The sequence below is a fragment of the Hyposmocoma kahamanoa genome, unplaced genomic scaffold, assembly GCF_003589595.1.
Source record: "Hyposmocoma kahamanoa isolate Upper Pololo Valley unplaced genomic scaffold, ASM358959v1 76, whole genome shotgun sequence".
Taxonomy (NCBI): Eukaryota; Metazoa; Arthropoda; class Insecta; order Lepidoptera; family Cosmopterigidae; genus Hyposmocoma; species Hyposmocoma kahamanoa.
This window is the reverse complement of record NW_020653900.1, coordinates 8909952-8922805: the sequence shown is the minus strand read 5'-3', so window position 1 is coordinate 8922805 and position 12854 is coordinate 8909952. Positions and strand designations below refer to the sequence as shown.

At 36.5% G+C, this 12854-nt stretch overlaps 1 protein-coding gene across 3 annotated transcripts in view; it reads left to right on the top strand.

The window, feature by feature from the left end:
* The window catches only part of LOC113232369 (facilitated trehalose transporter Tret1-2 homolog), a 38942-nt gene that overhangs the window by 20700 nt on the left and 5388 nt on the right, over positions 1 to 12854 (top strand). For all 3 annotated transcript variants that reach the window (XM_026467055.1, XM_026467051.1, XM_026467054.1), the window contains exons 2-3: positions 10582 to 10697; positions 11510 to 11716. In XM_026467055.1, the coding sequence (XP_026322840.1) occupies positions 10610 to 10697; positions 11510 to 11716 (295 nt within the window). In that variant the 5' untranslated portion in view covers positions 10582 to 10609. The remainder of the gene's footprint in view (positions 1 to 10581; positions 10698 to 11509; positions 11717 to 12854) is intronic.

Below are 12854 nucleotides of genomic sequence, written 5' to 3'. Positions count from 1 at the left end.
CACCCTTACTCATGAAAACTGTAACACCGTAATGCTCACGTTACTGCTTGGCAAATGTAATAGGTCAGGTGGCTGTACTTCTCTACATGTACTTTCTGTATGTACTATTCGTAGTCTTCACACGTGTTTTGATCCTCAGGAGTATCGATTGCTTAACGCTTCAAAACAAATGGAAATATGCATGTAAGAAAATGGTAACTTTAGGACTCCTCCGTATACGCTTTGCGCCCTAAACTTGTTTTATAAAGCAGCAAACTCCTACATGAATCTACTGTATGTATCTACACGTACAAGCATATATATAGGTATACACACACGCACACTCCTACACAAAAATACAATATACGTTAATAAAAATCACTTGGATAATGTACACGGAAGAAAAATAACGAAAATTTTATATTTTACAGTGCCTTTGGAAGGTTGCTGATTTTTTCAAATGTTTACTGTCATATGTTCTGATTTTGCTAATACTTTTTTTATGTAATAAATACATTGTAACATTAAAAAAAGAAAACATATTATTTCATTCAATATTCCTGTAGTAACACACCGAGATTCGGCAATAACACCCAATCTTAACAATTTTATAGCCCGACACAGGTATCATCATTGGTCGCGATAACCCGATCCATATAATCCCGATCTATTACTGTGTAATTTTCTGTAGTGCCTACTTCTAGATATTTTTGATACTTTTGTAAACTGTATTATTTCTTATCTAGGTACTTTCGCAAATTTGCAATAAAATACATTGAGTGTATGAAAAGGCTTGAAAATTTAAGAGTAAAACTTTGTAAATTACTGTTACACAGTTAAGGCGAAGTGAGACCAAAGACATACATTTTTTTTCTATATTCTATGAGATCTTTGGGTCTTTATTTTGATAAACGTTTTGACGTATTTCGGTGACACGGAAAATTGCTTTTCGACTTTAAAAAATACGAGTTCAACTTGTTTAATTGCTAATGAAAACAGAAGATACTGGTAAAGCATTATGAGATCAGAAACACAATTGACGATATATAAAATAAAATCACACAGTTCCGCAGAATCTTCATTTTGCAGAACGTAGTAAACGTTCATCTACGGAAAGATCGATTGTTATTAGAAATGTTTTAATGAGATTTTCTTTTCTGTGTTTCGTAACAAATACGTCAGGAGACTATGAGCTTATTTTACAGTAATGGATTATATATTATTTTATTTCTACAAAACATGTTTGAATATTGTATATTTCAAAACCTACGCAACCACGATACCATTTCGCCTTAATTTAATTACTAAATATGGTGAAAGAAATTTTACTTCAAACATAATTGCAGATACAAAAGTAGGTACTTTTTATTGGCTATACCTTTAGGGGCGTAGTTTACTTCTTTCCATACGTCTATACATTTGAAGCCGGATGGATCGTAGACTATCTTAACGTTGTCATGTGATTATTTTAATGAAATTCTGAGTGACCCATTCGCAGTCAAATTCAGTATTTCCTGAACAAATCTCAATAATAAGTCAAAAAAGAAACTATTTTGGATTGACCCGCTATTCTTGACAAGCAGCCACATATTTTAATAATTCGTATATTCAAATTCAATTCAAACTTCAGAAGCGCATTATGAAGTCTTCTGCGACTTTTCAGAATAAAGTTTCCTATGACTTGTACCTAGCAATCGTAACATATTTTGCAGTTTGTGTTGTTACTTCTTATAAACCTTTACCTTTACGAATAAATATGTAATCAATCCATATGTAGTACCTTTCTTAAGTCACGTGTGTCGCAAAAATAAAACTGTTTAACAATCAGGCAGGAAACTATATCATATACATAGATACCTACTAATCTTATCTATATCAAAACAGCCACTCAAGATTGGCTTTCGACTAGCCACTTGAGCTGTCCGCTGTACTTGAATAACAAAGCCTTGTCAGATTTGGCGCCTGTTATTCAGGTTTTCACAATAAATTTAAGTACCTAAGCCGTGGAGCGGAAACGTGGACACCAAAAAAGACCGAAGAAGAGAAGAGAATGTGACCGCATTGACCCCTTCGAGATTTGGTACCGGACGAAAATGTTGGGAGCCCGTTGGACAGATTTTTGCACCAACGACTAATTCTACGGGAGCTTAACATCCAGACCAGACTGTGCACCTTATATCTACATACTTCATTTCTTCGGTCACATTGCCAGGAAAGAAGTTCGTGGTTGTGCCATCCACGAACAACAAATGGTCACCCCACGGGTCGACTGCAAACGTTCGAAGGGTCGCTATCCCACAAGATGGTCCGACCAAGTTTGTACGTCTCACGGCATGGGTTTCCATGATGCTCTACACTATGCTGAAGACCGCCACAGATGGTACAGCGTTGTCATGCGGAGCTTGTTTCCACCGGGTAGTCACGACCCTCAGTAATAGTTTCATCTAAAATAATTATAAATATGAGTGTAAGAATATGATAACATACACATCAACATAACTAATACAATTCTTGATGTTAATTATAGATGAAGTACTCGTGACTCAAGATTCTGGTTGAGGTACAGTTCTGGTTCTTCTGGACTATTCAAGACCATTTGACTCAATCAATATCAATTTATTGCCGTCAAAATTAAGTTACTATGGCTTTAAGAGTACGGCCCGGGACTGGTTCCAAAGTTATCTTTCTCAGCAAGTAAAGTTACATAGACCAGACGGTAGCTTTATGACGTCGACCTGTACGCAGGTGAACAGAAGAGTGCCCCAGGGATCTATTTTGGGCCCTCTCTTATTCATTTTGTATACATCTACATCGTGAACTGTTTTAGGTATTGCCGGTACCATCTATATGCTCATGACTTTACCTTTACCTTTCTTTCTTTCCAAAAAATACCGCTGAAGCCATCGCTAAGATCAATGCTGACTTAAACCGTCTTACTTTTTTTTTTTGTTTGCACCGTATTATTTGTATGAGAAACTCACTTGGTCATCCACGGTAAACTCTTGCTTTGGAGCAAGGTCGACAAAGCTGTTTCTGCTTGTAACCTCCCGGCATAGTACCGATGCATTTAGAGGGAATTTCCGATACTTAGCCACTCGTTGTTGGAACAAAATTCCTCCTCCCATCCGTAACAGCGTCACAAAAAGAACTTTCAAGCAGAAGCTGCAGGAGTATCTTTTAAATACGCAGAAATTGGAAATATGAGTGCCTAAGGTGTTTATGAAAAATAAATAAATATATAAATGAAAAAAAAAACTAAATTGGATAAAATTAAATTGGATTGAATTGAATTAAATTGGTTTTGTTCTGGATTTTACGAGAGGCGTCCCTGCCCTATAGGGTCCTGGCAGCATACCAGCGTCACGGGCAGCTGCGTCATTTATGCTGAGTCAGCGCCTTTTCATTGCCATGGCTTCCAGAAGAGATATTAGTCGAATATATTACTGTGTTACGTCTAAGTTAATGTCTGTATCATGTGTCTGTGTATGTATTTGTCATGGTGATGAATAAAGATTATATCTATCTATCTATCTATCTATAACCAAATGGCTTCTAAAACTGACTTAAGAAGAAACAAAAAAATCTTCTTCTGTTCAATGAAGAGTTTTCACAACACACACATGCACACACATGCACGCACGCACGCACGCATGCACGCACGCACAGACGCACGCACGCACACACACACACACACACACGCACACATTTTTTTCAATGAGAGAATAGTTTCGACAGACTATAACATTTGTTACATTAATTTAATTTCACTTATTATATAATTTTTGCAAAATTTATAAATAAAATAACGACAGTTGTATATTTTACTATGCCATTAGAAGGATTGCTGATATTTTAGCACATGTTTCCTTTTTTAAGTACCAGCGGTCATTATGTTCTCATTCTTTGTTACATACGTACTGTACACTATGCATGTTATATTATTATTATGGCAAATAAACATTTATTATTATTATTAGTAATTATGTATACGGTTCGAGGAGGAGGAGATACCTAAACCATCAAACACTACGCACCCTACGTATCAGACAATATCTATAATATCTACGTATCAGATAATATCTACAATATCCAACATCATCAATATAATATCACGTATCGAAGTATTGAGTTCTTTGGTTTTTGAGATCATTACACAATAGCAGGTGCCCGCGACTTCGTCTGCGTAGAACACGTAGAAGTACTTCGCGTAATGATCAGTTCTCCATACAAACTTTCATCAGGGGATAAAAGTTTGTATGTTTTTGTTTTCTCTAGAGACTGTATTTATGTAATGTAATTAAAGATCAAATTGGCTCAAAAAGTTTCTTAAAACATCAATCACTAATGATGCATATAAAGACGTCGAATCAAAATGAATTTTGCTACTCATTATGTAAAGGTTATGTTTGTTTAACACATTGATCTACTCAGAACCAAAAAGACGGTTACGAGGTCAGGTATCTTAGTGCATCGACTGTACCATCCACCAAAAAACCAGATGACCCACCTAATGGGGCTTTTCCCTTCCGTAACTTACGTTCGTAGAGATTTTTGGAAGTAGAGATACTTTTCTGTATTTAGTCAATGTCTGTCTTTTCAATGAATTGTTTGGTCCATGTACCTGTCGTACTAGGCTATCATATCCTTTCATTTCTTTGGAAGGACTTGTCTATTTATTTGGCAAATACGAGTAACAACATTGTTATTCGAAAATTGTTTATAAAGCTAAATACTTGTTTATTTATTTATTCATTAACACCGTAGCTGTATACCTATTTGAATAATTAATTATTCAATATAAAAGTCTATTTGAATATGTAATGAAGTGTCTGGTTAGGTATGAATTGAACTTTGAAAATAAACACAAGAAATAGGAGTCGAATGGTAGTTATTTATCTGTTATACTCGTAGGATCGTATTCTAGAACTCTACTCAATACTCAAGTCAGGACTTGAGTATTGCAGTGAGCACTGAAAATCATACTCAAGTCCTTGCCATTAGGGTCGTATTTCCAGTGCTTGAAATCATTCTCAACTCTGCTCAAATCCTGACTTGAGCATTGAGTAAAGAGCATTCTGGAATACGACCCGTAGTCTAGTTGGGAGAATCTTTGTCTGGGATATATGTATAGGATCTCGGGTTCTATGTCCACCAGGGAGAGAACTACATCATTAACTTTACATTAACTACATCATTTGAATAGCGAGCTGTGTTTTCACGAATTATTGTATAATGCATAGTCTCCCAAAGTGGTAACTCCCGCCCCCCAGTGGGCGCTGAAGAGTCCTAGGTGGGCTGTCGAGGCCTCGGAAGCAATTGGTAGGTGTTGATGCTGTCCAGGGGTGCAACCGTTTTTGAAAATAACCTGAATTGTCTATATAAACTACACTACATTACATATATTTTTTTCCTTATGATTTTTTATGTTATGTAATATAAAAAATACGTGTTTTCAATAATTTTTTGTGGTGGTTGGCGTTGAATTTTTTTTATTTCGCCTAAGTGGGCGGTGATCCAAAAAGTTTGGGAACATATGATTTAACGGCAATGGAATATATCGTGATGAAACCTACTTGAAAGTTTCTCATATCTCTGAAAACCACAGACCACATAAATTAGTCTGAAAACGTTGTCAATTTTCGGGCTAGTGATCGTGGATCCTCTTTTAACGGTGGCTTGTGCCCAACAGTGGCATGTATAGCGATATCTCCCACGTTGTTGTAAGGTATTAAATTCACATTTACCCCAAAATTTGCAATTGCCCAGTAGTTTAACGACACGCCGCGCCGCCCGCTGCTCCGTCAGCCGCCATAGTACGCTTGTCCACATTCGATATGCGTCAAATTTTATCCGTGTTCTTCGCGGATTGCGGGAGGACATCTCACCTCTTAAAATCTAGGCTCGGTTAAAATACATCGCTTTAAGCATTTATTAGTGAAGACTTATGAAAACATGCTGTATATTAAGAGTTACTTCAAAAACTTCGATATAAATGTGTAATAAATATGAACATAGCACCTACTATACAATCGCAATAAACTACCTAATATCTACAAACAACTTCTTATTGGAAATATCTATTGCGTACATATTATATTGTAGTGAAGGGTAGATAAAAATTCTAGGAAAAAATAAACAAAAGTATAAGTAGATACTGTTTTCAATCAATATTTATCGGTACAGTAGATTTACAGGAATACTTCGTCATCATATGTGTAATATATACTTTATTGAATGAAGGTGACTTCCTGTTTTTAAAAGAAAGTCATGTTTTAAAAGACAACGATGAAATAATTCGAAGATACTCATACGTTCTGACGCGTTTTGACAACGATGAAATAATTCGAAGATACTCATACGTTCTGACGCGTTTTTTCTCTGCGACTTAGATTACAAACTTATTGCAATCTATAATTCACGTACCAGATCTTTTTTTTTAAATATCAAGTACCTAACAAGTATTGCAACGCTCATACAAATCTGTTTAGGTTTAAAAGTGTAAAGTAAAACCGTTAACCGTGTTAATGTTTTTGTAATTATTAAATAAATTGAAAAAAAAAGTGACGGGACTAACAAGTCTTGCGGCCTGATGGTACGCGGTACGCTTATTCATAACAGTTGTACTGCCACTCAGACCTTTAAACCGCAAAGATCGCAGGGGCACTGCACTTCCACCAGTACCCTTACCCTTCCCAACCGGAAAACAGTAATGCTCGGATTACCTTTAAGGTAGCAGTACTTCCCTGGACGAACTCTTTCACAAGGAGCTCTACTGCTACCAATGATGATAAAGGTAATAGAAAAAAATTAAAAACAATGAAAAGCAAGACATCGGTAAATCCGTATTCCAATGACAACTGTGCACGGCACTCATACATTACAAATAGAATAAATATAGAGTTCTTAGGTTTTCACATTAGGAAATGAAAGTATTTTTATCGGTCAGCCGTGACCATGGGACCTGTTAAAGGCCCGAAACGTTGGTTTCATTGAAAAAACAAACATACGCGTTTTAGAACAAAAAATAGTTTCATTTTCTAAATAATCAAAGACTAAAAAGAAATATTTCATGTATAAATGGTTACAAAGATAAGGGATTTTTTGAATGCGGAAAGGCTATCATGAAATATAACAAATTACTCTACAATGATCTACGAGGTTACAAGTATGTTTGAAAAACATTATTTCTATTTAAAACATGAGTAACAAAATAATTAATGGCGTTGGCGTAAATAGCGTGAAGTGGTGCAGAAATTTCTCTCGGGCCTAAGGAAAATAAATTTCATCGTTCACATAACATTACAAAAGTTTGAATAATAGACATGGAAGCTTATAAGGTGAGGCGCACATAACTTTACGGAATTAATAAGAAAAAAATACTACAAATGGTCAGAAATGAATTTATTGTTTCTCAAAATATTCTCCGTTAGCGTCAATGCACTTTTTCATACGAATGAACCAATTTTGAAAACATTCATGCCACTCCTCTGTGACAATCTCTGAAGCATATTTTTCATACTCTTCAACAGCCTCTTCAGGTGATGAAAATCGTTGAACGCCTAACTGGTTCTTAATTTCTGGAAATAAATAAAAAATCACAAGGTGCCAGGTCGGGAACGTACGCGGGAATGCTCATAAGGTCAACGTTGTTCACCTTGAAAAATTCATTTGTCTGCCTGGCCGTGTGAGAACTGGCATTATAATAATTATAATAATTTATAATTTAGGATAATTTACAGTTTACGGTTATTTTTACGAACTTAGTCAATAACTTCTTTTTTTTAAAGCATTGCGTAAGTATTTCTGTGTTGTTGTCGTGAAATTGATTAAATATGTATGTATAGCGCAGTGTATAGCGAATATTGTGTACGTCTGTAATTGTCATATGTATCAGAAAGACCCATACGCTCGATTACTGCTTTGTTTTGGGATCTTAACAATAAATCCATGTTTCGTCACCTGTTACTATGTCCCACACCAAATATTATGCCCCTTCGTTGAATCTGGTAAGCATGGCATTGCACCAAGTGACGCGATCCGTTTTTTGAGCCTCAGTCAAATTGTGTGGGATCCACCGAGAGCACAGCTCTATCACACCCAAATGTTTGTGTAGTATGATTGTATTTGACTCCTGCCTATGCCTAAAGATGCCCGAATCTCATGGTATGTCACATGCCTTTCTGTTTGGATCATACGGCACACAGCATGGATGTTTTTGTGTTCACAGCAGTGGACGAGCGACCATCACGAAATTCGTCACTGAGATTCACACGACCACGTTTGAATTCTGCAAACCAGCTATGAATAGTCGTCTTGCATGGCGCTTCATCGCCAAAAGCAGTTGAAATCGAGCAAACCTCCGCTGAGCTGTTAAATTACGTTTCAAGTCGTAGAAAATCATTCTACGAAAATTTTCACGAGTTAAATCCATGTTAAATCCATGGTGATGTAGACAACCAATTTCTAAAATGACGCCACAATGTAAAAACAAGTGACAGTCAGATGAAACAAACTGTATTCTGCAGCCAAAGAGTTCCATTTTCAAATGTTGTAATTACTTTTTAAATATTGTTTATGTAAGTGGCCAGTTCCGGAAACTATGTACACTTTGTACGAAATTAGTGTGGAATGAGGGTGAAATACATCACCACATCTAATTAGCCTGTGAAAGTAGGGGGTTGGATTTATGTACTATTACATGGAGGCTAACAAATACTGTAAAGTGTCAAAGTCAAAGTCAAAGTCAAAGAATATTTATTCCATAGGTAAAATAAATTTACACTTGAAAAAGTCACATTTAAGCTACTGCTCGTTCACTACGCTGACCTCCCTGAGAAGAACGAGCAAGAAACTCTAGGGATTGCTCTTTTCAAATAAACTTAAATGCTATGGAATACACTTTGAATCAAATTTGTGTGGATTCTGGAGCCATGTCGTCTTTCCATACATCTTTATCTAACACGTAGTCTTCAATTCAAAGTGTAGTGCTGAATGCCGAGATCCTCTTTAATTTCTGAGCATGTAACACATACGTCCATACACTTATAATTAGAATTTTAGTAGTAAATCAATGAGTGTTTCGTAACGTATTTATGTTGTTACTGCCACACTGATCGCAAATAGAATAATGTATATGGGTCAGTTATTAGATGTCAATGAAGTCCAATCGAGCAAAGCACCTGATGGCTGACTCACGGAGGCGAGTGCAGACGAGTAAGGGAGTCACCTCACATAACCGGCTTAAGCCGGAGGAGCCGGTCGGAATAGAACGTTATATTCATGCAAAAAAAGAAAAAAAATTAAATCATTGACATAAAAACTTTTTCTGATCTACTCAAGCAAACTTCGCTATGTTAAGTGTGGTGATTCCCGAAATTCTACACCTATTTGTAAACACTTCCTTACATTATTTACACGTACACCTTACACAAAAATTGAGTTTTCGTTGTTGCAAATATTGGCTTCATGAGATTCATATTTTTATTGAAAAGTGCAGTGTATGTTGACGGTATCATAAAAAAATCTTGAATAATATTTCCGTTATTCAAGATTTTTTTATGATACCATGTGACGGGACAAACAAGTCGTACTGTCTGTCCTTAGTAGTTGCTGTACCAGCATTCAATCACAAAGAGATCTGAGGGGCACTGCCACGGCGCTGCCACAAGTTGAGATATAAGTTAACATGTTTCATGTACTTCTAGCTTCAGCAGTAACCGGAGCGTAGTAATGCTCACATGACTGCTTGGCGGTGGAAATAGGTAAGGTAACTCTACTGATTCTAAATAATAGAGGACGTAGATATAAATACACCTGCTGTATGCAATCTTTGTTCTAACGTTGTCACTTTCTCTTGCGATTCTAATCGCTATGAAAAACATGAGAAAATACAAGATGATGTCAATAAATCAATGATAATAGGATATAAAAATAAAACTATTGGCGATCATAATATTCGATCCAGTCACAGGCAGTTCGCATCGATGACATATCTACACTCAGAGCCATTTACCATTGGCATCTTATTAGCACTCATTATCAAGTATCAAGGACGCAGGCGCAAGTAACGACGTTTTGAGACTTGCTATTTGCAATGTAGAATTTATGCGTTCAAGTAGTGATCTACCAGTGCGGATTGGAGTTTCTCGCTTCGGTAGAACAAAAACTTGTTGAAAATTGTCAATTAATTTTAGTAACTTAGTACATTTAGCAGTAGTAGAACTCCTTCTGAAAGAGTTCGTTCAAAGAAGTACTACCACCACACATATTTTTGCCGCCGAGCAATAATGTAAGCTTTAATGAGTTCCAACTTTGAAGGGTAATAATAATGCTGGTGAAATTACAGGCACATGGGACTTGTTAACTTGTATGTCTCAAGGTGAGGCAGCAGCAATGTCCTTCAGATCTTTGCAATTTTAAAGCTCTCAGTGGCGCTGCAGCTGTTACCTTACCACATGGTGCACGACTTGTTTGGCCTGTCTTGAGACCATAAAAACTATAAAACTATAGTGTTCCTTCGCATCAACCCCTATAATAAGGTCATTGTAGTAACTAAATAACATCTGTAATAATGGTCTTATGTCGTTAACGTATTTGTTACAGAATGCAAGGAAACCATAAATAGCCAGCAATGGACAAACCAACAATGCATATGCTCTCCGTACAGGAGAGAGGTGGTGAGACGAGAAAGGTCAATCAATTTGTTGCCGCTGTTGCGGGTAAGTAACCACAAACAGTTAATAATAATTAGATAATACCAATAATTAGAAATTTTCTAACCCTGTTTGTAACATGTCTGTTTACCGCTAATGTATCTACATTATCAGCAATAGATATAGCAATGGAGTTAAGTAAGTTGATGACGAGGATGTTACAAAAGCACTCCGCAACTATGTTGAGAAAAACACCAAAAAAAGCACAGGTGAAACGATGGTTCCAAAATAGATGGTTAACAACCCCGAGTCTTGCGAATTGGCAGCTGACGTGACATAGTTTATAAATACGAGTCGCCGTATTATACACGTACGTTTGTAACATGATGTTAATCTTGCGAACCGTTGTGTAATCAATCGATAATGATTTATGAACATCAACAAAGAAGATTTTGTTTATCAATTATAGAGTACAAAGTACAAAATATATAATACGGGAATTCTGATTCAACCGGTTAGATGTGATGTGAACGATCATGAAAAACGCTAAAACAGCATTAAGCTAAAACCTGGCCCATTAGATGGTTAGAGGACCCTTGACTTGTCCAAATACATAACATACATTACACAATATATATAATTATACATACATCCAAATACATAATCCAAATATTGACACTATGCGATAACAAATAGATCTACGAGAATAGCCGTTTCTCAAAATTTGTAAGAAATTTTGCAAATTAATCCAAGTCTACCATCTACAATTATCTTCCTCGTCAGGGATCACGTACTTTTGCTATTAGAACCCTAATCCTGTATCCTAGAAAGTCTATTCTTACCTCTGTCAATTCTGATTACTATTTTTTTTTGTACAGCGGCTATCGGAGCTGTAATTGCCGGCACGATCCTCGCGTGGACCTCACCAGCTTTGCCTCAGCTCCAGCCGTTAATGGTCAAGAACCCTATTACCAACGTCACAGAGGACGCTAGTGTACAATTCGAAATCAGGAATGGCACAAACTACACCGTGCTATACAATTCATTGAACCAGACAGCGGAATTCCTTTTGGATACCAAAGACAGTAAGTGATATGTTGTGACGTAGCTTAAGAAAAAAAATTATGGATTTACCAATAGAAATATAGAATAAGTAGATTGTTTTCAACATTTGGCGTGGCGCCCACAATCCATTTGACGTGTGTATCTGCTATTTTTGTCCGATTGCAGGGCAAAGACCCCCTAACTTTGGCACCCACCTCGGTCTTCTACTGCTCGTGATTAACTTCGTGCTTGTGAATTATAAGATTTACTACGAGAACAATTATTTTCGTCCAATGTATCTGTATGGCCTAGACCTTCACTTCAGAATAAACCCGTACTCAGCTTTAAACGTGTACGAGTTGATGATGACTAATACACAGCTTTGTTGTAATTTAAGTAGACCAAAGATTTTGGTCTACTAAAATTGCAACACCTACAACATTCTGAATTATAACTCATATATTGATCCCTCATTCCAAATACCACGTTTGAGTTGAATCTATGCCAAAGTGCGTCGGCGTATAAATGTATTTATACCATCTTTTATAAGTATTACACGGAACTATTCCTATACGATCACACCTCCTAATGACCTTCTTTTTACCAATGGCAAAGGGCAAGAGAAGGTCGTTTTAAATAATATATTAAATAATTTTGTTCTCCATGAGACCATTGTGCAAACGACAGCACATCAAACGTCACATTAACGCATATTGTTTAGTTGCACTGGAGGCGATATTGGAACAAAAAGGTGTGACTTGATATGCTGTTGACTACGCTGCCCTAAATAATCGGTTGTAGGGTCGTTGAGCTTCGCGAGAAGCTTTATTTTTCTATTTGCTTTTTATAAAGCACTGACTACAAAGCGGCCAAACAATCCCATCGATCGAGAAATAAGAATGCTAGTAGAATCTCAAACCACAATAAAGTTACGCATTTTGATGCTACATAATATATCCAGATATGATAATATTGTAACAGTTGACAAAACTGGCACAATTCCAGTAGACCAAACCCAAAGGGGCCTCGACCAGAGTGTTAAGTACAACAGACAATGTACCGACGAATTTAATTTCTTCCAAAGTCAATTTCTTCCAGACTAAAACGATTACTATTACCATATTTCTTACGCCAATGCTGGATGATTTATTTCTCATACCAATGGATAAAGTAAAGGAA